The sequence below is a fragment of the Haemaphysalis longicornis genome, unplaced genomic scaffold (genome assembly GCF_048455015.1).
Source record: "Haemaphysalis longicornis isolate Haplotype H1 unplaced genomic scaffold, Haemaphysalis longicornis Haplotype H1 scaffold_2, whole genome shotgun sequence".
Lineage (NCBI taxonomy): Eukaryota > Metazoa > Arthropoda > Arachnida > Ixodida > Ixodidae > Haemaphysalis > Haemaphysalis longicornis.
The window spans coordinates 244,738,788-244,766,523 of record NW_027526295.1 but is presented as its reverse complement, the minus strand read 5'-3'; the positions used below and the strand labels follow the sequence as shown (position 1 = coordinate 244,766,523).

Below are 27,736 nucleotides of genomic sequence, written 5' to 3'. Positions count from 1 at the left end.
CGCCAAATCGCACGACGCAGCGGTGATTACTCGAAAGGCGTGCCCAGCACCAAGGAAATTCTAGGGAGCTTAGCTCTAACCTAAACTTTTCAGCCAAACTTTCGGCCATCCCTGCTCGCACCTAAATCATTGTTGGGATTGTTCCAGCCACTGAGAACATTCAGTCCGATCATGGAACAAACCAGATGCAGTCAGTGGGCTTTATCCTCTCTGTGGTGTCGCCTTATCCCTTGCTGGGCAGGTAAAACCGGAACTCTCAGGCTGGCACGCGATCTGTGTGCATTTTGGTGCCGCCGCCTACCTCACGGTTGTCGTAAGTTTAAAGTTTTACTCGCAAACTCGTCCGCCCGGGTCACTAAACAGTTGGGCACCATTTGAAACCCGTTCCGAGCCGGGCCCCGATCATGGGGTGCTTTGACCGTCAGTTGAGCGGCCCGTATGCCCCCGGAGTAATAATTCGGTGGGGTATAATGGCCAATACATTGGGTACGGGCCCTTCTCAAAGGTTCTATTAATTGCATAGGTATTTCTATGTTATCTGATGTCATAACAAAGTGCGTCAACACTAAAGTTGGCACTAAGAATCCCGTGAGGGGGGCTCATAAACACGCGGGCGGATGCTACTGGTTGTCGTATCTACTAGTTTCAACGTGTCCGAGGACAAGGGAGAGGCAGCGAAGAGTGCGAAAAAAAGGCGAAGAATAAGTGGAGAAGTTCGGTCGTGTCACTTGAACATATGGCTGCGGGAGTTGCGTCATAAGTTGGCACATTTTGGTCACTCAAAAGTGGCGCTGCTGTACGATCCGAAAACCCTCCCATCTAGGAATACAATCGTCTTATATATTTCGGAAGAACGCTCGAAACGGGGTGTAATTTTGAATACGAACGTCCCAGACAGCCATGTTGCTGTCCCCCTGCTCGGTCTGAGGATCTTTGAATAACGCCTCATCCAGATGCCGCAGAAGTTTTACAATGACTCTATCCCCCAGCGTCAAGGATAAACAGCATACGCATGAGTAGGCTGACCTCATCATGCTGACCTCAACCTTGGAACTTACGGTGATGTCTGTGTCACGACTAATGACTAATGGGAACAAAGTTGATCATGGCTATGCTAACTGAAACTTTCAATACTGCATGAATGACAGCTAAGTGTCCGATTCCCGCTGAGTAAAAGCGCACTAGTTTTTACGCGCATGTCCGTTGACGGTGTTTGCGCCATACGTTCATCATGATCACAATAAGTTCTCTTTTTAGGACCATTACGCTCGTAATTAGGTTTGTCTACTTGCTCCCACCTTCGCTTAATCCTGAGAATGTATGTCGCTTGCGAACCATACCATAATTGTTCTTTCGACCCCAACGACGCAGACAGATGTATGTAAATCTTGCACAGATATTGTTCTCGGGAAGGCTTATCAGAGCTTAAAGTTGAAGCCGCGCTTCAGATAGTCTTTGATGGCCCTTTTTCATTATCCACTGAACGTTATGGGCTAGCCACTAACCGGAGTGAACGCCGTTTCGCAATCCACGAAGTTGCCCCATCGCATCCGTAGCGCGCGCGTTTAGGATAATACGCCCGCTTGTGATTCCCCCACGCAGAAAGTTAGGTGGATAAGTTACTCAATGTCTGGTCGACTGACATCGGATAATCGTTCCTATATTTTCAGCGCGCTGCACAACCATGTAACGTAACCTTCAACCTTTTGGTTAGTGCATTGTGCTTCTGCGGGTAACATGATTAAATATTGCAGTGTATCTCGTGTGTGTTTTTTTTAAAGACGATAGTCTTTCTTGGGCTCCTTAAACCCAGAAATTTTGGTCTGTCTGTATGTCTGTATGTCTGTATGTCTGTCCGTCTGTCTGTCTGTGACTCGATTCAGCCACCCGGCCAAAGCAAAACAATGCCTGCCCATTAGTCTTATATAGTCACAGCTAAATCTACCCGTCTATGTCCGGTGTAAGGTTCATACTTGTCGACATTGTTGAAGAAGAACAAGACATTACGCAAATATGAGACAGCAAATCAATACAGAAGTGATATTTGCAGTGTTCCTTTATAAAAAAATCAAACATGCTTGCTTTTGCGAAATTAAATACTTCATCAACTGCAGAAAAAGAATTCACTTCGCCGTCGCCTACTGTCGCCCGCGCCACTATAGCTTCTTGCGCCATTTTAAGAAATCAACCGGCAACAGTTACGCAAGGTTCCACTAGATAGGTTCCACGTCCTGCTTGCAACGCACGTGGAGTAGGGAAACGCGGTTCTATAAACGTTGAAGTAGGGCGCCTCGATTAACGCGCGTCTCCGCCGTACAGCAGCGTTCGCATCGAGACACCCGGTTTGGAGCAGGGGAACGCGGGAAATTTAAAATGATTTAAGCAAACCTTTGGCCTCTTTACCTTGGGAGGAGCGCGACGCAAGAGGAACAACATGAGAGGTGAGCGGCAAAGTGAAGGGAGGCATTTACTTCGCAATAGCCGATAAAGACTATCGTCTTTTGACGACATTTGCAACGAAAGGAGCAGATACGCGGCCAATTTTTTTTATTTAAGCCTCGCTTAGCCCTTTTTAAGTGCAGTTGTTGGGAACCCCTTTTTACCTGCCTTTTCGTGGAGGTATTTGCCCTGCCTCTTGGATCAGACTTTTATGCTGGGAGTCTTGTATTTTTGTGTTTGTGCTTGTAGGTTTGTATTCGTAACTACAAAGACATCTGCCATGTGCTCATAAAATATACGACCGACATGTACCTCTACCTGAAACTTCAGCTCCATGTCTTCATTTTAGTAATAAAGGATTTTCGACATCAAAATATTTATTTGAAACGAAACAAAACTGAATTGGTTGAAGAAATACGAAAAAAAGATGTTCATTAATAACAACTATTTCTCAGCAGGGTTGAGTGCACGCTCAGTGTACTTCGCGCATCACTGCGTTGCGCTTGGAAGTCAGATGCGAGCGAGGGTTTTCTTCAGGCGCGCTCACAGGTACAAGAGCTGCGAGAACCCGCACCGACGCGCTGTCGGGAGCTCCCGTCAAGTTGCAGCCAACCCCCGAGAGATGGCAGCGGCAGCCCGTGCGCTATCATCATCGCGCGTGCGCGGGCACCGCCGCGACGCCGCCGCAGCAGCTGGGTGCGCGTCGTCTGCACGCCGCGGCGTCGTCTGCACAAACCGTAGTCCGGACTCCGAGCGCCAAGCACAGGTACGCGGGAACGTGCTCGCGCGCGTGTTGTGGCGCCACTGCCGCCGCTGCTGCTTTTTCGGTCGTGTGCTTTTGCTGGTCGGCCCTCTCAAGACAAGCGCCTGGGTCATCTGCGTGTTGTGTGGCTGTGACGCCGTCGTGCCGGCAGGGTGTCCTTGCACCTTCGTGCGCAAGAGGTGCCTTCAGGAATGCAGGCCGCGGGTCGGCCTGCCGTCGCCACGACCGCCGCGTGTCGTCTGGCGACGTGGCTGCTCGTCCCGCGGACTGGCCTTCTTCGCACTTGGACTTGGCCGAGCATTGTCATCGCCGTCTGCGTCGCTGTCAGCGCCGGTGAGTGCGGGTGACGAGCTGCTACGTGCAGACGATCTGCGCTGTTTTGACAAGATCCACTCGCGGCAAGCAAAGGACGCGCGCGCGCTGTTTTGAGCTGTCGTGGAAGGGAGGGGCCGTGGCGCGCTAGTATTGACACAGCGGTTGGTCCGCTTTGGAGATCACTTGCTTCCCTTTCGCTTCTTCCGTCTGTGCCGTACCTTTCATCTCGCTCTCGGCGAAGAACGTTTAAAGGTCGTTCTCTCCGGCTCCCGCGTGTAGTACTAATCAGTTGCTCAACCGCGCAGTCAATGCACTTCGAGCAGCTGCGCTGACACTTTTTCTGTTTCTTCGCTGTGCCAACGACGACAAAGCTGTGCTACCGCAAATGACACATTGTTTCATTTACACGAAGTTCCTGTGCGGCTGCATTTTATTGGAGTTTATGAAAATGTCTTCCCTCCGTTGACTTTCCGGCGGGGCCAAATGCCTGTCTGCATTCGATATGCCGTAACCGATGACACAACTGCGAATATGTACGCCTTCGTTAGGTATTCCCTAGCCAGAAAAAGCGCGGGTGGTCGTTCCAGCTCAAGAGTCGCAGCTTGATACGTGACTGTGTGCCAATGCTTCCTCGGCACTAGTAGCGCCGCCTCAAAACGCATTGTCCAATCTCAGCTTGACATACACCGGCAGTCCGCAACTGCTTTCTGGCGTGACTGAGAATTCCAGAGGATAAACAATGGGTGTTTTCGTTTAAAGTCAAGCCAAGAACGGTGTCGCCCGCGCTAAACTCTGCCGTTTATTAGACCTGTCATCTGGACCGCATGTGCGGAGAAATGATTATGAGAATATGGAGTGGTTGGACAGAGCGCAGTTGAGGGCGTACAGGTGCCATCACAAGCAATTGGAACAAGGATTTGTGAATGCCAAAAAAAAAAAATTGTCTTACTGGCTTTATGACAACCAATGCCGGTTGGAAGCTTTTTCATTTAGAAAGAACTCCTTTAAACGCATACCAATGCAGCCATGCAGTTTCCGGAAGAAGAAATTTTTGTGAATTTCCGAGACCGTGTTCCAATTACTTTTGTCGGCACGTTTACATCCTTGGGCTTAGCGATTGTATCTCTCTGCGCAGTCCGTTAAAATTAACGGTAGCGGGGGTCTGTGCCAGAAAAAAAGACTATTTATTTTTAGCGTACTTTTCAAAGATATAGTTCCGAACAGGAATTTACAGATTTGACGCAGACCTACTTTCACGTGGTTATTAATCATTCTTTTCAATAAATGTCCCGCGAGCGGAACGTCGGACGTCTCTCGAATAATTCAGTGGAAAGTAGTCACGGAAGGAGGAGTAATCGGCCGGGCATGCAATACAACGCTTCTCTGTTTATTTATTGCTTAGTTAATTATGCATTTAAAAATGAGCAGTTATTAGCCGTTACTCCACTAATTTGCTCTTGAAAACGCTGAAGTGAGCGCAGTTGACTTTAAAAACTATTGATTTTTTTCACTGGATTGGGGACACACAGCTACAAAAAAGAAGCGCTATGTGTACGAGCAGGGAAATATATTTGCAATAATAACCCTGAAATTTCAATGGTGCGCAGTCGGGTAAGTGTTCGCGAGGTCAGCCGAGCGGAACTCATATTTCGAGACACTCCGATATGGTCCTTTAGCTACTGACATACCGCAAGGCGCGCTCGGAAAGTGCGGTTAGGTGACGTTCGCTGCTGTATTGATAAGATTGAATAGCCGTAATTAATTCCCGAAGCATACCGCCGCATTTGTTTAGTTGGGATTGTAATGCGAAGGTCTTGCCGATGGTCTATAACGTCCGAAATACATCCAGTATCGAAGCTTCAGAAGGAACTCCAGGTTTAGGATTGACTACAACAAAAACCCTGACAGTACACGGACTGTCAACGTAAGACAGAAAGCGTGAATTTAAAAACCATACATCGGATTTATTTTATCTTTATGAATTAGTAGCTAAACTATTCCAATTTTGTTTGGGTTATCTACATGTCTTAAGCAGAAATATTCAAAGAAAATCAGGGGCAGCCGTGCACTACACTTGTATTTTTACTGAGCGCTTCATTTAGATGCGTGAAATTTATTACGGGTTGGGCAAAAAAATTAATAGAGATTCACAAAAATTATGAGCGCGGAACTTTGCTGTGGCAAATCTTTTACCTGCTGACAAAGCGAGGCAACATGTCGGAGGCAACTTCTGGGAGGCGTTTATACTTTATTTCATTTTATTTCTTTTATTTTACCCCAAAAAGGAGAGGAGCTTCACAGAGGGGAGCGGTTACAAGATATACGCAGGAAATACAACAAATGCAGCGACGTTAGTGTTGCATGCTTAGATGATACCGGCAAAATCAGTGTCTACTAATGTTGTTCTGCACTGTGGGGATTCTTCAATGTCAGCGTTTGGTGCAGGAAAGTGGTTTCACTTCTGCGGTGCCTGATGTATAAATGAGTGCAAGCATGCGTTAGTGTGGCAATTATTATTCCGACTTTATGTGGCCGATCAGCGGGCGATGAATCATGGAATGAAGCGGCAATGTAGGTGTTTGCAGAGAACAGGGTCGCGGAGATTTTTATTGACGCTTTTAATGAGGCGAATGTTGGAACATAAATAGCAGTATTCTAAACTAATGTTTTGTCATTTTTAAGTGTGCAGTATGCGTCTCAAGATAACGCAGCAAAAGTAACAATTTTTGTCACGCCGAAAGGGTCATATACCTTAACGAAGCACCGATTATTACCATGGCTGCTATACGGTTATAGGTTGAAGGTTATGGGTTCAGTAGATCAAGGGTGGTTTACACAGAGGCTTCGGTAGTGGTGCAACTCGAAGGGTAACAGAAAGTTCATCATCATCATCTTCATAATCATCATCATCATCTTCTTCTTCTACTTCTTCTTCTTCATCAACAGCCTATTAGGGAGCGCTGCAGGACGAACGCCTCCCCCCTTGACCTCCACCCGTTTCTGTCCTGCGCTGCCCGTGTCCATTCCTTGCCTCAGAATTTTCCTATTTCATCCCTCCATCGAGTTAATGGCCTTCCTCCTCTTCTAGTCCCGTCTCGCGGTGTCCATTCTGTTGTCCTTGTGGTCCATCTGTTGTCCGTTCGTCGTACTATACATGGCCAGCCCAAGTCCATTCCTTTCTCTTAACCTGAACTATGATATCATCTATCCGAGTTTGCTCCATAATCCAGGTAGCTCGTTTTCTGTGCCTAAGCGTTACTCCTAACATTATTCTCTCCATGGCACGTTGAGCGGACCTAAGCTTGTTTTCTTCTTGTTTAGTAAGTCGCCAAGTTTCCGCTCCGTATGTCAACATGACCGGCAGGACGCATTGGTTGAATACCTTTCTTTGGGCTAAGTGAGAAAGTTGCTGTACATCAAAAAGTCGGCTAGCGATTGAATAACGTTGCTTTATGAATGGTGAAAAAATTATTTGCTTGAATGCAAGGCAGTTTAGGGTAGTGGGTGTAGATAGATGGTAATATTGCACTGGGAAATCATTCGTTACATGGCGTTCCGAGAGACAGCGATTAAGTTGGAATTTGTGGAAAGAGCACCTTGCACCTGGCCGGGGCCGTCGGTCACGTTGTTGATGTTTCTGTTTTCTTGTTGTGGACTTTATGGCTTCGCACGTGCACCACCTCTCGCAGTGATTTTGACGACGATAAGCGAATAAAAATTTCAGAGATATCGATTTAAAAATACCGGATTCGTTAAAACATCATGCACCTTTGGCTTAATAAGGCGTTAAGGTTCGGATTTAATCTGATTTCTCGTTTACGCATCTTCCTAGTAATTTATGAATGTGTCGCTGATATTGACACAGGTTATTGGCCGAGGTGAAACGTCTTCGTGTTTCTTTATCGCCTTGATGTTCAAAGCTGGTCTGTGAGTTAATATCATACTGGTATAGTAATGCGCGCCAATGAACGGGAAATGTCAGAGCGTGCCCTCATTTGCGCCGGCAATGGTAATGGGGATTTTGTTTAGTTTTCTTGTTTTTATCTGTTGTATTGTGCTGCTCGAGATTGCTGCTCGAGATTAGTGAACCAGCACATACATGTATGAAACAAGCGGCTCACTTCGGAGTTCCCGGTGGTTTCATTTTAGTGTAAGACGTTGCGAAGCGTCGAGCGGTTCTTAGCTCATTTGGCTGATTAATAACCGCTGGGCTGCCGACAATGGATTTTCGTTAAGTGGGAAACTGCTTCGTTTCACGTCTAATTTTTATTACTTATTATATAAGAATGAAGCGTTCCAAATGCGTTTCGGTCATTGAGACACTGCCTGCCACGAATCCTTTCTTTCCCATAGAGGCCACACCCTTCCGTCTGCCCCGGTTGGTAAAGCTATAGCTGCTGGTGAGTACTTTGTGGCAGATTATATTCCCGTTCGCAATGGCTTACTTTTGGGGGAAAACGAAAAAAAAAGCATTTCCTGCGACATTTAAACGTGCGTTACAACCCTCGTGAGGCTTAAATTAATTAAAGGGGTTGATAAGAACGATTAATACTTTTTTTTTTATTTGAAAGGTTGAAGCCATTGCTTCCAAGACGGGCTTCGCGCATTCGCGTCAGTAACGTCGTGAGATGAGCCGATCGCGGCTCTCCGCACGATATTGCGAATCCACAGCAGGTTCCTTTTTCCTTACACGCAATCGTAAACAAACGAAGCCGCCGCAAACGAAGAGCTCGCAATGCGCTCAGAACTAGGAAGCTCGACTCGCACAGTGCTCTGGCCGTTGCGACGCTACGCCGCATCGGACTTCTCTTTCCGTTTTTTTCCTCGATCGCGCGGCGGCGTGGCTGGGACGGCGGTACCGTACAACCTTGCGTGCCGCGCAGCGAGCGTGCAGACCCAAAACAGAGCGGGGGTGCTTCTCTCAAGGCCGAGCCCCGTCCCGCTGGCCGTGAGGCCCGCTGGTCGCTCTCGCAGCCGCGATGCGGCGAACTACATAGCGCCCACCCTCCAGGAGATGACGCCAAGTGCGGTCGCTCCCCCCCGCCCCCGCCCCCCTCACACCAAAGGTCGTTGCGTCGCCTGCGGGAAAAGTGTCGCCCTACCAGCCAGCGGGGATCATCACCGCAGCCCTGAGGGCCGCTTGTCCTTCCGAGAACAAACAAGCAAAAATAAAAGACAACTACCGGCTTCTCTTTCGCGACAAATGATGCCCGCCTCCTCCCCTTCCCTTTCGGCCTGTCCGCACGACATTTTCATATTCACGGAGTGACGTCAATGGGTGCTCGCTGAACGCTCCACGAGCGGCGAGATTTCGCGGCGGTATGCACGCACCCGCCGGACAGCACGGCGGTATGCGCGATGTAAGCGCGTAGACGTTGATCTTGGGCGCTGCGTTGATTTCTGTGAATTGTTGCGGTGAGCTGCGTTCCACGACCGCCCGCGCCGGAAAACGGACCAGCGACAAGTCGCGGTGATATTTTGCGGCACGGACGCGTAGCTGTTGACAGCTACACGATGGCGTATGAGTGCTTGTTGCAACTGACCGTGTTCCGTTTTTGTTATTTCTGAAGCTTTCGGATTGGTGTAGAGAGGTTGTGTGTACCAGTGCAGACCAGCTTCTGCGAAGTACGCAAGCAAGGACTTCCGGTCGGAAGCGCGTAGGCAAGTGTCTTCGGAATGCCTTGACGTTCATCCGAACCGACAAGTACTTCGATATAGTGATTCTGTAGTGTTTTTGAGAAAAGCCAGCACGTGGTGTCTTGCTCAACTATATGAGATGACGCATACACAGGTTCTTGTGGGCGACGGAAGTGCGGACAGAGACACATCATCATTGGCACTCTCACACCCCGAATGGCTTTACAGGTTTCAGATTTCTGATGGAGTGCATTTGCAAGTTTGTAGGTTTCAGCCGCAATGAGTTTCATGTGTGTTCCGCGCCCACGGTGCAACTTAATGCAACTTCCCATTCACAGTTTTCGCTATAGAACATAGTCAGACTAGCGGCACTCGTAGGATTAAGTCTCACTGGAAAACCTTCAGCTGTAACGTAAGAAAACGAAGGATGGTGGAGCAAAACACAGACACAATGCCCAATCACAAGCAATACTACAGATAAGTTTCATTTTGTGAACTATGTTGACTATTTTGACAAACGCCTCTGACCCCTGTCGAAAATTGCGGAAAATCGATGAACGGAATCGAGAGCGATCGGGAACATTCTTTCCGTTTCTCGGACGGAAGTTCCGTTTACCTCAGAGCGCACTCGAAGTGTTAGTGCCGCCGCACGTGTTGCTCCAAAGTCATTTAAGCAAATAAAGATCACCATTAAATACGTTTGTCGGTAAAAGGCACAGAACTGCCGCATTCCACACGCGTCCACTGATACGCGAACTTATGTCCCTGCCATTTACTCCGTGGTGAAAACTGATTTGCGAACAAAAAAATCAATCTGAAATATCTAAGCTCTGCGGCCGCTTTTTTCCCGTAATGTCATCCACGGCCGCCGAGTTCTGAATGTTTAGAAACCTGAAAGGTTTCTGAACATTCCTTTTCCTAGAAAAAAAAAAAAAAAGAATGTGAGTGTTTGAAACGCAGAATTTGTTTTCGATCAGTTTTAGATTATATTTCAGCGAATCTCAGAATTCTTCGTTCTGTTTAAAGGTAATATTTATTCATTGCGTAAATGCACAACTCAACATCCCCGAGACACGCGTACCCCTTAAAGGTGCGGTGAAGACAAAATTCAAATTCAAGTTTGGTTCATTCAAAAGATAGCCTGGTTACAATCATGCTGACACCACTTTTTACGTAAGCTTCGCTAAAATCAGCTCTATAATTAGGAAAAAAGGAAATGGCCGTGCGACCCGCTAGCTCATTTCCCGCAACAGAACCTATGATGTCATACCAGCCAGCTCTGCGATTGACGGAGGCCGGAAAAAGCAAACGCAAATTAGGCAGAGCTTAAGCCTGCCGAACGAGCGATTTGCGCTTAAATTTAGGGCGCATCCTTTTTATATCAATAAGAATTGTGGAAAAAACAATGGAAGCTACGAAAGCGCACGTAAACACAGAAGTACCGATGCCCACTGCTGTTGGCACTGCGCGCACTATGCTTCGTTTAGATGCACAGCACTGCGGGGATTTGGGGTTATCTCACACGACACTGGCCGATTGACGCAAGCGACGGTGTCTTACGTGACCATATCTGTCCAGCGAGCACCATGTTTTACGCAACCATTATTTTCTCCATGAACAAAAACAAGCTAGGTTTAAATACGGCCACAAACACAAACCAAAGGCAGAAAACAGCTTGCCGCACTGTGGTGGCGCCATCTAGGTTTACTAAAAGTAAGCAAGTCTCCACTCCAGACCAAGTTAAGCTGAAAGACCTGTTCTTATGATGTCATTGCAAGCGTCGTTGAAACACATGTTTTGGCGCGAGAATCAAAATTTTAGCTTAAAGTGATTAATTTCGTAGTGAATGAAGCATCGTTTGCTTCCGGACAAGCGCTGGGAGCACTATAGAACACGAAATCTTTCGAATAAAACCGACTTGTATTTGGTCTTAACGGCCTTTTTAAACGAAGATTTCATTTTAAGCGATCGTGGCTTACCGAAGTTCTACTGCACTTAAAACTCGGGCGCAACTGTTTTGGCCGTGTCCTTCGACTTAATACTAACATCCGAAATATTGATCCTGGTTCACGCTGCTTTTGAGAAATGGCGCATTTGCTTCCTCAAAACATTTGCAGAGTGTACTGAAGTTATCAATAAGGAAAAATCAATGAAGTCAGACACTGAAATTCCTGTTCGCGCACGATGGGACGCGTGTGTCCGACAACGGGCATCAAATCAATCGCTGTGAACGCTAACAATTGGCGCACACGTGCTGTTTTTCATGTCCCACCAACATCTGCTTATTGTCGTCATTTGCGTACGTGTTTGCCCAAATGTCGACAAATCTGTGCATGCATAAACAAGTGGCCAGTGTATGGGCTCACTCGAGGGATGTGAATGCGAGAGACATTTTCGGCACATATTGTCGAAAGGGAACCCGCATTAGTCGTTCGTTCGCCTATTAACCGCTGTAGATTGATATCAAGACTCAATTTTATTTCCGATTTTTTTCAGAGCTACATGAATTGAGCCTCACGTGAGAGATCTTTCTGTCGCAAAAACCGAAAACACAATGCGACAGCTATTTGCCAAAGCAAAAAAAAAAATGCGAAACAAAAGTTGACTAAAAGCAGCAAGCACGCGACCGTCAAGGTCTGTGATGGCCTGGAAAATCTGCGAGCTCTGAAATCCGTCGCAGACGCGTGCTAACAACGCGAGATGGTTTCTAAACTCGGCCCATTTACTTGTCTAATCTCGAGATTTCACCCACAGTCCTCTTACGTAACTGTAAACTTTTAATGCTTAAACGTCGCTGTAAGCGGATTCCAATATTTTAAAAGAGAACTGAAAATATCTAGGGGAGGAATTATTTGCTCGCGTTGCACTGTCCACCTAAAATGAACCAATTACTCCTTTCAACATTGAGCGGAAGTTTAAATAATCAGTTTATCGGGAAAACGTGGCGAAAACACACACCGTGCGCCCTTACCGGCCGCCTAGAAGACTACGGCACTGACGTCATGCTTGTTTGCCATGCGGTTGTGAACTATCCCCTTTTTCGATATATTTATGTTCACTTGTTTCACTGATGATATATCACATTTTGTTCGATCTTGCACGTTTCCCACGTGTTAAACGTGCACCCAATGTATTATGTTTTTCTCTGCAGTGTTCTTCCGCGCATGCCGCCACAGCTGACATTATAATATGAGAGGAGGAAGACTGCCCAAAGGAGTAGCACTTTTCAACGCACTTTTACCGCAAGAGATGCCGTAAATAGGTCGTGAAAACTCCCAACATAGTCTTGAAATTTCGGATGGGTGAAATAAAGAGAGCGTGTCTATGACTACGTGTGGGTTCCCCTTAAACTGCCGATTTGTTCCCGGAAACTAGTCGAAATAAAGGTAACCTAACTTACGCTATGCTCTTAAAAAAAAAAGAAATAACTACATTGCAGGTAGGGACTTAGTAATAAAACCGCTCCCGTAGACTTGAATGGGAGAGCCGTAAAGCCGCAATGGTCCATTAAAAAAAACGCAAAAGCACTGCATGGCAGTCGGTTTTGTCCGCGGAAGTTTCGACGTAAGTTGATATCGCGGGTACGGTGATTTACTGGGAGTTTTTGAAACTGACGGTATGAACATACGAACGACAACAAATGCGAAATTACACGAAACTAACGTTTTACATCCATAGACAGGCCGATATCGAACCTATGAAAACCATCCGGGTACTTTTATAGGGCTCCAGTTTAGTAGCTTCGTTATAGTAACGAGTACCAGCCGGGGTGAACCGGGGTCATACATCTTTACTATGGGGCCTCAAATTTTGTGCGCGTGGCGGCCATTCATCCTTTCTGTTTAACAATAAGGTCGCTAGAAATTTCTCTTCGAAGTCCCTTTCAGTTAAAGTTTTTTTTTTCTTTTACGTTGTGCCGGACGAAAGGAGGATGTTGGCGCTGGCTTTCAATCTTGCCTGTACCTTTAAAGTGGAGCAGCTCGGGATGTGGGCCATCCATTTCTCTCATCCCGCCGTCCGGTGAAAACGATGAATCCCAACAGGTCGACAGGTATTTGCGTAACGGTCACGGCTGATCGATCACCATAAATTAAATGAGTGGCCCCCACGTGACCACGAATCGAGTAGGTGGGCGGCTGAGTTGCGAAACAGCGCTTTCGTCAGGGCGAATAGGGAGAGCGACACGCAAATCAAAAAGCCCGTGCAGGATGATGAACGGAGCAAAGTGTCTGTTGTTTTCGTGGGATATTCGGGGCAGATCGGGCCCTAACTTCGTTACTTAGGTGTTTCGACACGACGGTACTCTGGGAATATTTTTGTTTAATTTGGCTGCGCCCAGAGGAAAGGGCTGAACTGCTCTCTTTGCATTAGGTACTGGAGTCACAAAATCAATTTAGCATTTACTCTCCTTCAACACTGGGAAAAAATGAAATTGGGCAAAGTCCTTATTTAAGGTAACTTTACAAAGACAGTCGTGCCTACTATGAGAAAAAACGACGGTTGTTTACGGATGTTTAAAAAGAGTGTACAGGGTGGCGATACCCGTATTGATGCCTTTCGCATTTTCTGCGTTAATAAGCAACGTGTTATGATTGGTTGCGCTTCAGTTTTACTTAAATTAATAAGGGATTTACTCATTTGCGTAATGTTTTTATTTATTTAAGCAAAAATCACAGCGCGACGTATCAAATCGCGTTGCTCATTAACACAGAAAGTGCCACAGGTGTCAATACGGGTATCGCCAACCCGTAACCCTTTTTATTTTTGTCAGGTAATGATTCTGGAATCCCCCAACCGGGAATACTAAAATGGGATTGGCGGAGCTTGACTAAGCATTTTTCTGAAGAAAGAAAGAAAGATAAGACCGGGACAAATAAATGTAAATAAACGCGAGTGGGATTGTCTGCTGTACACATTATTTAGGCTACACCTGATAAGCATTAATTAACAGACCGCCTCACTACCAGTGGGGATAAAGGAAGGTTATTTCAGTCTAAGACTTCGGTCAATCGTTCGTTCATGTGCGTGCGACGATTATACGGCTGAACGCGACATTTACAGTTCCGTTTTCCTCTCGGCGCCTGTATGCACGACAGCCAACGGTTCTACTCGATGATCACTCCCGGTTTATCCTCGGACTGCCCCTGACGTGTCCCGGTGCTCGATTTTTCCATGTGTCCCTAAGGGACATCCGCTCCGAAGGACGCCCTCGGGCTGCCCGCGGACTGTCCAGGGCTGGTAAGTCGAGGATGCCCAGCGTAAAAACGAAGATACTGTAGGTGCAATCGCCTGCGTGTCCAGTCCGTCCATGGAGCAAAAGACAATTTTCTTTCCTGCATGGGTCCGGCACTTTGCTTATTGATCGCCACACTGGGGAATCGCGGAGCCATTTTCTACATGTTCCCCCAGGTGGCAGCACCGCCTTGGTTCTGTCGATTTTGTAGGCGGCTAAATGAATGTTCGGGGTGTTTCATCGGGCGCCAAAGCTACACTTCGGCTGTGAGGCGTTCCGTAATGGAGGGCTACGGATTAATTGATACCGTCCGGGGATCTTTTCCATGCGTCGAAGACTCGTGGTTTCTTTGTCCGTTTCGTGGTGTGTTTGCTGCGTGACTAAAAGATGAAAGAGAATGAGGGAAGGGAATGCGCCTGCTCTGGTAACTTATTTCTAAACGAAGCACCGTTTTGTCATCGAAGAAAATTCTACAAAAGTTTGAGACATGCGTTCTTCAAAGGGACGCGCAAAAGAAAAATCATCCATCGTCTAACAGCGACGGTGGTTGAACGCGAAGCTTTTTCGCGAGACATTCTTTGGTTGGCCAATCTCACACGGCGAATATGCGCTACTCTGGAGGTAAGCACCACTTTTCTATAATACCCACGGCAACTCCCGGGTGTGCATTCCGTAGGCCTAACGTTTGGGGGTGTACAGCGCGAATTGGTACCTGCAGTTTGGCGTCCGCTTCGACCATGTCGAAATAGAGGAGCAGTAGGATAGACGCTGGCCTCATAAAGCGAGACACCCGTGGTTCGATTCCGGCCACGGGGAGAGTACTTTTTTTTTTTTCACTTTACCCATGATCATTCATCATGATCATCGGAAAAAGTGGTCTTTCCTGCAGGGTGTATTGCCCTGCAATGGCATCCGTCAGGACACTAAAGCTTCTTTTAAAAATCAAGTTGGATCCGAATCGGTAGATTACACTGATATGAATACAGTGACGACAGTACTAAAGCTAGGGTGATAAAACTAAAATCAAGCTATTCATTAAAATGTTTTGTTCGTTAGTCGTGATTGAAGAAGGTGTTAGTATCCCGGGTCGGATCATGAAAATGGACCAGCAAAAGACGGCGGAAACACCGGCACGCGCACATGCTAAATCGCACACAGGCGCAATCCTAAATGCACTGTTATGTTGCCAAGCTATTGTTATCAGGGGCTAATAATCCGATGGCCACAAACGGTTCTCGCGGACAGACGCAATCGTCCCTTATAACACCTGCGTTGAGGCAAGCAAAGGGACATCACAAAACATTACAAAAGCCTTCATAAACGCAGAAAACCGCAGGCTATAAAACTCCGTGAGCTTCATACTGTACTGAGCATTCCATAGAAAACCACATTGGCGAGCGTGGCACTTCGTCTTTAATTTTTTTCTATGCTGGAAAGTTTATATTGTCCACTCGGCTGTTTATGTCTGTTCTTTTTCCGTCCTCGCTGCCGCAGTTTTATCGCCCAGAAGCGCGAAGCGGCTTCTTCCGTGCGCGGTTTTAAACTTCAGCTCGTCTTTAGCACTGTCTTCCTTTCTGTCTGTCTCTCTTTTTTTTTCTGCCTTGAAAAATGCGTTAGGGAAATGTTGGTTCGCGTAAAACATTTCTCTGCACCATGCAGAAATCGTGTATTGCTTTTCCTTCCTGTTTGGAGGCCTGCTCAGGCCTGCTCAGGTTGTGATTTTGGTGATTACATGCGGAGCGCATGTTTGTGCGCGTTTGTGTGCGAGGGTGTGTGTATGGAGCGAGAGCGGGTACTTATGATGTACGCGTCTCCCTCTCCCCCTCTCCCTCCATCTCTCTCCCTTTCTCTCTAGAAAGGAACCTCTTCTATGCTTTTGGCAAATGCCGTGTCAGGACAGGCGTGTCACGTAATAGCAAATTGTGACACTTTTGCTTTTTACCTGTACCCCCCAAGCATTCTGTTGCGACCGTTGGTGTCAACAGAAAACTCTCGCGTACAAATAAAAGAAATTACTGGCACCGCCAGGAAATATAGAAACAGAGCGAGAGCCCGTTTTCTTACCGATTTAGCTACGATACCATTTTTTCAAAGCTACGTACTCATGCGGAGACTTTGGAGACAGACGGTGTCCTCACCGAGCATACCTGCGGGTTTACACCCTGCTTTCTCGCTGAATGCCACGGGATAGCGTCACGCGACCTCTCGCGCCGCTGTGCGCTCCGCACAGGACATGAGTAGCGTCCATGTCCGTGCCTTGCGCATGCGCTAGGAGTTAGTAAAAATTACAGGAAGCTCGCACCAATGCATGGAATCTCACTTCTCCGTTTCTGCCGTCGATCAAGTCTCCCCCGTCGGCTGCGGCAGAAACTGAGGAGAAGTAAGATCGACCTAACACCGTGTTTGAGCTTCCTTTAATTTTATAAACAAAGAGTTTCCACTCATGTGCGTCACCCATGCAACTCAATGAACCGGCGTTCATGAATCATGCATTAATTTAACCTTAGCAAAAATAGCTCTTTGAAATAATAACGGATGTGGTTAAGTGCATTTCACTTGTCTCTGGTTTCACTCTTTGTAGATCTTCGTGTGTGAATTCAAGTGACGTCGTATGGGTAATTGTTGTGGGTGTCGTTTACAGCTTCGCTTTCCAACCACCTTCACAGGGTGGATTGGCGCGCATTTTTTTACGTGGCTATATATATTTGTCACGTATATGTCTATGTATACGTATATGTATTACACGTATATGTATGTGTATGTATATTTGTATCTGATGCCGTTTCGCCTTAGTTAAACGCCATTCAACTTTACACGTGAGCGTATACGTCCTGAACTTCAAGCTGTGCTTTGCGGGTGTATAAATATATATATTTTTATGTGACCTGTGACTTCCGCCAGAGTGCGCTGGTGTTTGGTAAAAGATGGCGTGGCCACAGTATTTTTCCGGGCTGCGAGATGTTGCCGTCACTGGCAGTGCAATGGGCAGGGGATGAAAGGATACCACTCATAGTTGTTGAGCGTCTGCCCCTGCAAAGAATCCCTCGTGAACGTATAACACGGTCTGCGAAATTATTCTGGTGGCGCTGAAATTCGCCGCACTTCACTCTGGGCATCTCTCAGTTTTTTGAATGACGTCATCCGTGCCAGGGCTGCAGCCAAGGCCCAAGGGTAGACCTTGCTGGACTGAAGCCAACTAACTCACCCCCACCGAGTAACTGCTCCACCACCACCGTTTGCTCAAACAAACGTTTACCCTCTTTCTCGCTCTTTAAAATTATGGACAGTTCTCTGAATGGCGACTCCTATTTATACCGGTTACACTGTAAACTTTTTTATGTTATGTTTTCCTGCGATTCATTGCAGGTCTAACTGCAGGTGGCGGGGCACTCAAGCTGGACTCTTCTGATTGGTTTTGTATTGTTAAGGGCCTTTGCACAACGGGGCATACTGCGCCCTTTCGAGTCCCCGCAAAGCACAATGCCAGCTGCAATAAGTTATTCGCCAGCAATGGCGTTATCTCTGACGTCACACCGACCAGCCTAATTTGAGTTGCAAATTTGTTGATGAGTTTACTGTCGTTTCAGCGTTATGCCTTGGGTGCTTTCAACGGAACCATATCCTCTCACCATTAAGTAAATTCGATAAGTAAATGCAGCGAGTATAGAAGCTGATTCTGAAATGGCGTACATTTCACAACACATTCATTTTGAGCCACAATACAACATGGCAACATCACAACACATTAATCATGTTTGAGTAAAGTTCACGCTGGTCCTGTTTGTTTTTGTTGGAGCTGTGTTTCAGCCTTATATAGGCACCCATGTGGTGACTACACTAGCTACATAGCTTTCCCGTGGTGCGCATTAGCATAATGATAAATTACTTAAGCTCTCCTTTCAGATAAACATGACCCTCAGGGACTCCACTTGACATTTACGCATTTTCCGGTCGGCTAAGCCTCAGCGACGTTCTCTCGATCGAATTTTACTTACGTACGCTTCATTTTTTTTTTCTCAACATAGGCCTGAGTTTAATGAGTGAGAAGATTGATAACTGCTTGGACGGGGGTGTTGCTGCTGCTGGCAGATTCACAGCCTCCCTTCATGGGCTTTGGCGAAAGAATCGCGTCAGGTACCCTATTCGATGACCTTTGATTCGACTTCATTCTAGAAGGTGTCTAGACCACGCTCGCTCTGGCCTTCATTCGCGAAAGAAACGTAAGAAAATAAACCTAATTTTTCTTCTATGCAACCTTAGTACACGGAACGATCTTGGGAAGCTGTGGTCAAGGCTTCCCCCAGCGTTGGGCGCCATCAGGAGCTGATTCACTGCGCTGGGTGAGCCAGCCTCCCCTTCCAGTATGGTGAAATTTGGCTGGATAGGCAGGTCAACTTTGGGTGCCAATAACAACCGATAACGTGTAGCATGCATTTATGTATAGCACAATAAAAAACGTGATTGATTGATTGATTGATGGAAATGTCGGGGTAACCTTACGAAGAATGAACCGGTGAGGGTGAGGGGTAGATTTCAGAAATGGTGTATGAGCGGTGGGTAGTTTGTTAGTCTGTATTTGCCGCAGCAGGATGGATTGCCGCCTCATGAGTATATGACGAAGTGGGCGCTGTACGTTGCGCTGTGCGTGAAGAGGCCCGGGCTATGCCTCCTGCGAACGGAGAGGTGACTGTGCATCGACTAAAATTGAAGAGGTTGGGATGTGTATATATATATATATATATATATATATATATATATATATATATATATAGGAAATGAGGGGCTCGTTGAAAATAACACAGAAATAAGGGTTGGCAGTCGAGAAAACCTCGGAAATCAAAGGGGAGGATGTGGTAGATCATTGAAACAGATTAAGAATTTGGAAAGAAAGAAAGAAAGTGAAGAAAAAATGCCCGCCAGGTGGGCATTTTTTCTTCACTTTCTTTCTTTCTTTCCAAATTCTTAATCTGTTTCAATGATCTACCACATCCTCCCCTTTGCTTTCCGAGGTTTTCTCGACTGCCAACCCTTATTTCTGTGTTATATATATATATATATATATATATATATATATATATACAGAAAGAAATGTCGGCAGTCTACAACGCCAAAGAAGGCATAGGGGAATGGTTAGAATATTTTTTTACCGTTAGTGACGTTACATTTTTTTTAATTATTATTAATATTAATTACGTGAGAAAGAAAGAAAAACACGCGCCCAGAGTGGGGACCGAACCCACGCCTTTCGATTAGATCTCGAATGCCTTACCAATTCGGCTATCTGGGCGACTGTGTCCTCCCTCACTTTCTGGGGTATTTATAGTTACTACAACTGTATCTGACGCTTGAGGGTGGTAGCCAGCGCCACTCAACACTACACGGGGAGAAGGGGACCTTCTTTCAACCCCCGGGGCGTGACGCGAACGTCTACAGCCTGTCACAAGTGGGTAACCAGCGGGAAACCCTCTTATGCCACCTTGGCATCAAGGCTGCCAGAACCGAGGCCCTCGCTAAGCTTTCGCACGATAATAGGGTTTGGAAATGAGGGGCTCGTTAGGAAATACAGAAAGAAATGTCGGCAGTCTACAACGCCAAAGAAGGCATAGGGGAATGGTTAGAATATTTTTTTACCGTTAGTGACGTTACATTTTTTTTAATTATTATTAATATTAATTACGTGAGAAAGAAAGAAAAACACGCGCCCAGAGTGGGGACCGAACCCACGCCTTTCGATTAGATCTCGAATGCCTTACCAATTCGGCTATCTGGGCGACTGTGTCCTCCCTCACTTTCTGGGGTATTTATAGTTACTACAACTGTATCTGACGCTTGAGGGTGGTAGCCAGCGCCACTCAGACTACACGGGGAGAAGGGGACCTTCTTTCAACCCCCGGGGCGTGACGCGAACGTCTACAGCCTGTCACAAGTGGGTAACCAGCGGGAAACCCTCTTATGCTACCTTGGCATCAAGGCTGCCAGAACCGAGGCCCTCGCTTAGCTTTCGCACGATAATAGGGTTTGGAAATGAGGGGCTCGTTAGGAAATACAGAAAGAAATTTCGGCAGTCTACAACGCCAAAGAAGGCAGGGAATGGTTAGAATATTTTTTTACCGTTAGTGACGTTACATTTTTTTTAATTATTATTAATATTAATTACGTGAGAAAGAAAGAAAAACACGCGCCCAGAGTGGGGACCGAACCCACGCCTTTCGATTAGATCTCGAATGCCTTACCAATTCGGCTATCTGGGCGACTGTGTCCTCCCTCACTTTCTGGGGTATTTATAGTTACTACAACTGTATCTGACGCTTGAGGGTGGTAGCCAGCGCCACTCAGACTACACATATATATATATATATATATATATAGAGAGAGAGAGAGAGAGAGAGAGAGTACTGGTGGAGTGCCTAGTAAACACAGTTGCTGAGGCGGACGTATACACACAGTGTCCACACTCACTGTCGACAACGCCGAAAGAGCACGCGCGAGAATCCCAAAAACTACAACAGACAGAACCGGGCTTGGCCTGGCCGAACAAGCAGCTCCAAGGGATCATCTCAGGGGCAGATTCCAGCGTCATTCCTGCGGGTACGGCGCGAAAATGTCGCGCCGTAAATTCCCCTCGGCAGCGGCGACGACACCGGCATCCCCTAACCCGACGGCATCGTATACGCGTCTTGTCACTATAGGGCTCCGGAGCGCGCAAGCGTCCTCCGCAACGCGTAAAGACGTTCCTCTCTAGGTCGCCCGAGGCTGTACTATTTCTGGATATGCCGCGCTCGACGACAGCCTGGCTCCATGCCGCCCGCAAACGACGCCTCCCCCCTCGCCCTTCATTCTCGCTTCTGCGATCACGCACAACGAGGCGACTTCGTTGCGGAGTCAACTCGTTGCCCCCCCGGGGGAAAAGGACAAAACGGGAGAATAAAGTAAACTGCGCTTGGGTCGCCGTGGTGTTTGTGCACTGCACGTTATTACACCATGGGACGCGATTCCAGCAGACCGTGTACTGTCAACTCTGCTCTTTCGTGCCGAAAGGCTGCGGCTCGTCTTCGCTGCACTGCCTCGCCGAGCTGCTGGCATTGCTTCGAGCGCCCAGATCCCCGTCTGATTGGGATGCCTGACGCGCGTACGCCGAGCTGTTTATTCGCGGTGGCCTTCGTGGAAATTTAGGCCGTGTAAGCTCAGTTCTCGGAAAGGCGGGAGCGGGATTTGGTTAGGGTCGCTTTCCGCGCTGAATTTCACAATGGCGAAGATTTTGGGCGCTCGTTTTTGCCTCCCTCCCTCCCTCACTCCCTTTCTCGGTTCCTGTTACGCGGTCTAGACGGCTGTTTCTTTTGTCTTTCGCTGTGACGAGGGTATCCGCGTTGAGCTGTCTTTTGTAATCGGCCACTGAGCCACTACCAGTGACGAAATTTCGCCTTTAAAAAAGAGGAACCTTTTTTTTTTTTTTTTAATAATGCCACATGGGCTACCCACAGCGGAACCAAGGTCTTCGTGTCCGCATTACCGTTACCTCCAAACTCAGAAAAATAGCATGAGAAAATTACTGGCTACGTCGGCTGGGAAATAATACGGACCATCAATCTGGAAAAACAAGCGAAGAATCTCTGTTGTTCGGCCCTCGGAAGTGGCTACAGAACCCAGGATTTCTGTAGATAGAATCTTTTTTTCATCTTAATAGAGCACATTTTACCCAGAACTTTTCTGTTGACTTCGTTTGTTAAAAGCGTTGCTTCGATGCGCTCATGTTATCTTGCACCGGACTCCCATGCACGAGTACGTGTCGTTGGGATTCCATGCAATTTCTATAACAGGCATTTAAAAAAGAACAGTTAAGTCTGCTGCGTTCGTCAACTTTATTTGCGGAAAGTTCCGTTTGAGGAGGCACCAACATTTTATTGAGCCTTTGAAGGCCCCTTAGGGGGGCGTGGAGAAGCTAGCGAAACTGAACAAATCGGAGGTTTTAGTTTCGCATTAGCGGCGATCTTAATTATTACAACCGAGTTAATTTTTTAAAAATCCGTTTCATTTTCGTATTACACCTCCTCCATCGGGTTTACCTTATTCGTTCGCCTCACAAGAAATCCGTTCAGCTATGCCACCATGCCCGCTCATTGGCTACGGCGGCATGGATGCCCCTACGTGCGCTTTAATTAGAAGTTTCTGGGAAACAGGAGCGCTTTCTGCAGCTTTACGGGGTATGTTATAAAAAACGCAGGGGCACTAAATGCATCCAAACCCTTCGTCTTTCGCGCAACTCTTAGTTGAGGTGTAGTTTTGGCGCGTTTGGGCGGCAGTTCGAACTTGGAATTAATCTAGGGGGCTAACCTTGTCCGTTAGCATTCTTTTGCTTTTTTGCTTGTGCTTTTCTTGCTGTTTTGCTTTTTTATTTTCGCAAGAAGTTGCTTGAAATGAAATGTATCGTTTTTTTTTCACGCGTAAGCACATATCCCCATTGTTGAATCTACCTGTCAAGAGCGCATGTAACCGCAAAATCAATGTGCCTGTATTTTAACGGCTTATTAACTCGAACACGAACAGTTCAGTCAGTGGACAGGTACGATCGATCGATCAATCAATCAATCAATCAATCAATCAATCGATCGATCAATCAATCAATCAATCAATCAATCAATCAATCAATCAATCAATCAATCAATCAATCAATCAATCAATCTCAAACTCAAGGCCGCGAAACATCGTAAAAGGAACGTGCTGTTTTTTCAAGACGTCGGCATGCCTCGACAGCAGCTGTCGGCGGCAGCCGAGAAAGAGCGTTGCTAAGCAACGTCGCTCTGTTTGGGGTGTGAAGCCTCCCAGCGAAGGTCACAGAGGGAAAGAATGCCGCGCGAGCAAGAAAACGCGTTGTTAAGCAACACTCAGGATAGCCGGTGTGTGGCGCTGCAGAAGGTAATGTCCTAAACGCGTCGCCTGCTACCGGGCCCGTTCAAGCAACGCTCCCCCCGTTCGAGCTCTGCCATTCACACTCACCTTAGTGAAATGGCTTTCAACTTGACACGCGCAGGCATAAGCCCTAACCTTCAATACTGGAGTTGCGTGTGTATGACGCTGGGCGATAAAAGTTGGCAGAACGGCAAGAATAAGGTCAGTGACGCGGCTGCCACGGCGAGATAATGAATTAACCTGCCTTCAAGCGGGATAAAAGTAATATCAATATTTAGACTGACAATAAGATAAGAAATGAGATAAACAACACGATAATAAACAGATAATAAACTGCGTGATAATAAATACAAAGTATACACGTCCACGTGAAACACGACGCCCTTGCGGAATACAAAACCATTGCGTGCGGGCTTCCATTCGTCCCACGACTCCTTTGAGCCTCAAAGAAAAAGAAAAGGAAAGGCAGAGTGGAAGGAGAAAAATACCAGAATTACCTGAGTTCTTTATTATTATTTCTTTTTTGACACGAGATCTTTATGCCGAAGAAAATCCCGTGCTTCAACCTGCACGTAGCCGAAGACGTTATCGACACGCGGTGCTTTAATTGAAGAGGATACTTCTCTCTAGATAATTGGGCTGCCCACTGATTTATCTGTTGACACTTTCGGCGCAAGTGAACTAACATTAAATGTTGAAATCCTGGATCGACGAACCAGGCAGCGGTTACGTGCACCGGTAGATCGGCGGTAACTGTATCGTGGCGGATTTCAGTAAGCCGATTCGGAGAACTGAAACAACGGGCAGCGCAATATCGTCGCCTTCATTCACTTTGTCTGTCTTCTTCTTTTGTTTTCTATTATCAACGCGCGCGGCAGAAAAAGCGCATCAGTACTTTTCAGGTGAAGTGAACTCGCTCGGGCGTGAAGGAGAGGCGACGTCTTTGAAGCCTGACACAAGTGCGGAACATTTATCCGAAAGTTATATTAGATGGCGTGCAAAAAAGAAGGGGATGCGGGTGATTGGAATAAAATAAATCGTGAATGGATTAGGGTAGGGGTTCTGGTATAAACGTGCATCGAATGAAAGGCGGCGGCAGGGGTTCCCATTACCATAAAACGCAAGCGCTGCAGCGCACCTGGTGACGACGTAATACGAGTTGCCTACCCCTTCGCTTGGTTCGGTAGGCCTACGGCTGCGGTCGCACGTCGCTGCTTGGGCATCTGGGTCGCTGCAAGAGAGACATTTGTCAGTCACCGGCAGTTTCCCCCCATTCCTTTCTCGTCATCCACTTTTTGTCTCGTGATAAGTTTTGCATTCACATCTCGCTTGCTGTCTTCTGAGCACACGGGTTTGCTGTGTGTGTTGATATTTAAGTGAAGAGCACTTAAGCGGCTGACCTTGCCGTCATAACTCGTTCGCTGGACCCAAGTAGAGCCCCGCGGCGTACCGTCGTAGCGCAGTGCCGTCGTAGCGGCGTCCCACAGAGGCTTCGAAAGCGAAGCGGTTTATATAGTCATAACCGTTCGAAACTCGTGAACCGCTGGCGCTCATCATACATCTCCCCGTTGTTTAGCGCAAAAATATATATATATATTGCAGGTACATTTGAGGCAAATTATACGTAATTAACCGTCAGCGACCGCGTTCATTTCCTTAGGAACGCTCGTTGGGTTGGTTTGTATGGCAGTAAGCGAAAAAAAGTGGCAGTGCGACCCTGGCACGTGCGGGAGGAAAAGCAAGCGCAAAGAGAACAGAACCCGCCGCGGTGGCTCAGTGGCTAAGGCGTTGTGCTGCTGAGAAAGAGGTCGCGGGTTCGATTCCCGGCCGCAGCAGCCGCTTTTCTAGTGGAGGCAAAAAGCAAAAATCCCCGTGTGTACGAAATTTTGGCACACGTTAATGATGCCCAGTGGGTCAAAATTAATCCTGATCCCTGCACTACGGCGCGCCTCATCGCCGGCGTTGCGTCGGCGCGTTAAACCCTACAATCAATCAAAAAAACAAAACAAAAAAAAACAGAACTCCCGCTGGCGCAGTTTCAGGCAGGGAGAGCGCGAGCACTGCGAAGGCGGGAAATTTACATTGCACTGGGCGAACCTCCGTTCCATTCATCAAAAGAAGAGTGAGACAGGGCGGCGAAGAGCGTGATGGGGGGTAGCAGTGAAGGGATAACGGCGCTACAACCCCTTACAGCGAATCCTTGCTCTGCACTTAGTTCCGACAGCTTTCATATCGAGTTGAACGGCTTTAATTTTTTTTTATTTCTTTTTCGCTGCGCGATAAACTACCGCTTGCTTCCACTGGTAAACGGGTCCGATGAGACAGTAAAAAGCCGTTTCATTGATGTTTTCCCCCCAAGGTTATCATGTATGGAGAAATAAACAAATCGTTTAGTGTGTAGGTGCCTCCTGAACATGGAAGAGTCCCACTAAGTGGCACTCTCTAGAGTTACTGTGCATATATGCTCCTCTAGGGGAGTTATATACAGGAACTTTAGCGCGTTATTTCCTATATCTCCCCTATTCAGAGTTAGGTTCCCGATTTCTTTCGGACCAAGGCGCAAAAAAATTTTTCCCAGTGCACGCCTTTGAAGAAGCTAGGTAGCTTTGTGAGGGCACACAGGCTACCTATATAAACAGTAAATGATTGATTGTAGGGTTTAACGCGCCGACGCAACGCAGGCGATGAGGCGCGCCGTAGTGGAGGGCTCCGGATTAATTTTGACCACCTGGGGATCTTTATCGTGCGCCGAAATCTCGTACACACGGGCGTTTTTGCTTTTCGCCTCCATCAGAAAAGCGGCCGCCGCGGCCGGGAATCGAACCCACGACATCGTGCTCAGCAGCGCAACGCCTTAGCCACTGAGCCACCGCGGCGGGTATAAACAGTAAATGGGAGAGCTACATGAGATCAAGATCCGTTTACTTAATCTGCGTAGTCTCTCGTTAAATATATATCTTCAAAGCAATTGAAACCCTCCGCCACCTTTTTGCTCATGGAAAACAAGCTATAGAACGGCTTTACAATGAAGGAAATGAAAGACCAGGCACGCTTTGAACGTCACCAACGTTTCTACACAAAGACAAATAATCGTTTCTCGGCGTCTTTTCGCTTTATTTTGCCGCTCAACCAATTTCCCGGTCACCTGTTCGCATATGGTGCCGCAGTAAAATCCACATATAAATGGAGTTTTAATGTGAGTTGGGAGAAAAAAACATAGCGTTACAAATGAGATAGAGCCAAGTGATATACCCCCACTGGGTTTGTAGTGTAGGTTTCTTTTCCCCCAGTCTCAATATGCATCAACTAGCCCTTCCTAGTTCGCTTGTTCAGGCGTTCTAATATTTATGGCTTCTAAATTATTCTTATGGCAGGCCAACTTCAGCGGACTCGTTGAGAAGGGGACCGCAGTTGTTTCTACAAAAAGCTGCCATTTTGCCGGCTATAAAGGTTAACGCCTGCAGCTTGACTGACCGCGTAAACTGGCTTCCGGGCGCGAGATCTTGCGATGATATATCCTTTTTATGAAGAAAGAAAATGCTTAAAACTGGGTATTTATTGTGTTGACATTGCTTAGACGTATGTGCGTTTATGTAATTATTCGACAGCAGACGTTTTTACAAAAAAAAACCCATTGGATGTGACTTACTGTCAGCGCATATTTTTAGACAACATCAAATTCAGCTAGCTTGAACTGGCATCAAGCCAGCCGGTGATGGTTTTATATAGGACCAATAAAATCGGGAGATCTTCGTATCGATGACAAAACAACCGTGAGCGGAGAGTAGTTTTTCAGCGGTATCGTTACGCCACCTGCGATGGGAAACGGTAACAGCGCTAACGAAAATCCCGGGCCATCTCCACTAACGAGAAACCTGGTGAGGGGCGAAGCCAGTAGTGTATAAGTGTATTCTTGGCGCCTTGGAGTTTTTGCCAACGGGGGTGAAACAGTTGGGGGGGGGGGGGGGTAGAGGTATACAGCTTTACTGCAAAAGTGTCTTGTCTTAGAAGCACGAAGCTCTCCAGCGCGAGGTGTAAACGAGCACTCCGGTGTTTTTTTGTTTTTTTTTACGCGTTACGTTCTAGCGCGAGGAGTAAGCGAGTTTCTTGGTGTTTTAGTACCGTGACTACATGAGACGAATGACGATTACTACGATGACGACAGGAGAAGGGCCAAGCCCCTAAGGGGCTTGGCCCTTTAAAGGGACCCTGACACTTCTTTCAACTTTTTTTGAAATCTTAAATGCTTGCAGAACGCAGTCACCAAACCCACCCAGTACTTAGATTAGGGGGTCGTAAAGTACCTCAACCAAAAATTACTGCTCCACGCTCATCAGATTACTTGGAAACTACCTCAAAAGATTTTTATCTCTTTCACGGCCCGAATTACGCCACCGAGGCCATGTAGCGGCTGTTGGCCGGTTTTTCTTCAGTTGCAGCAA

General features: G+C 47.0%; 1 protein-coding gene across 5 annotated transcripts in view; it reads left to right on the top strand.

The window, feature by feature from the left end:
• Positions 1-3,132: 3,132 nt before the first annotated feature.
• LOC144170290 (basigin-like) overlaps positions 3,133-27,736 on the top strand; it is a 323,955-nt gene continuing 299,351 nt past the window's right edge. For all 5 annotated transcript variants that reach the window (XR_013322597.1, XR_013322595.1, XR_013322596.1 and 2 more), the window contains exon 1: positions 3,133-3,535. Coding sequence is in view for 1 of the 5 variants with exons in the window: in XM_077699985.1 (XP_077556111.1) it covers positions 3,394-3,535 (142 nt within the window). In the remaining 4 variants the exon portion in view is untranslated. The remainder of the gene's footprint in view (positions 3,536-27,736) is intronic.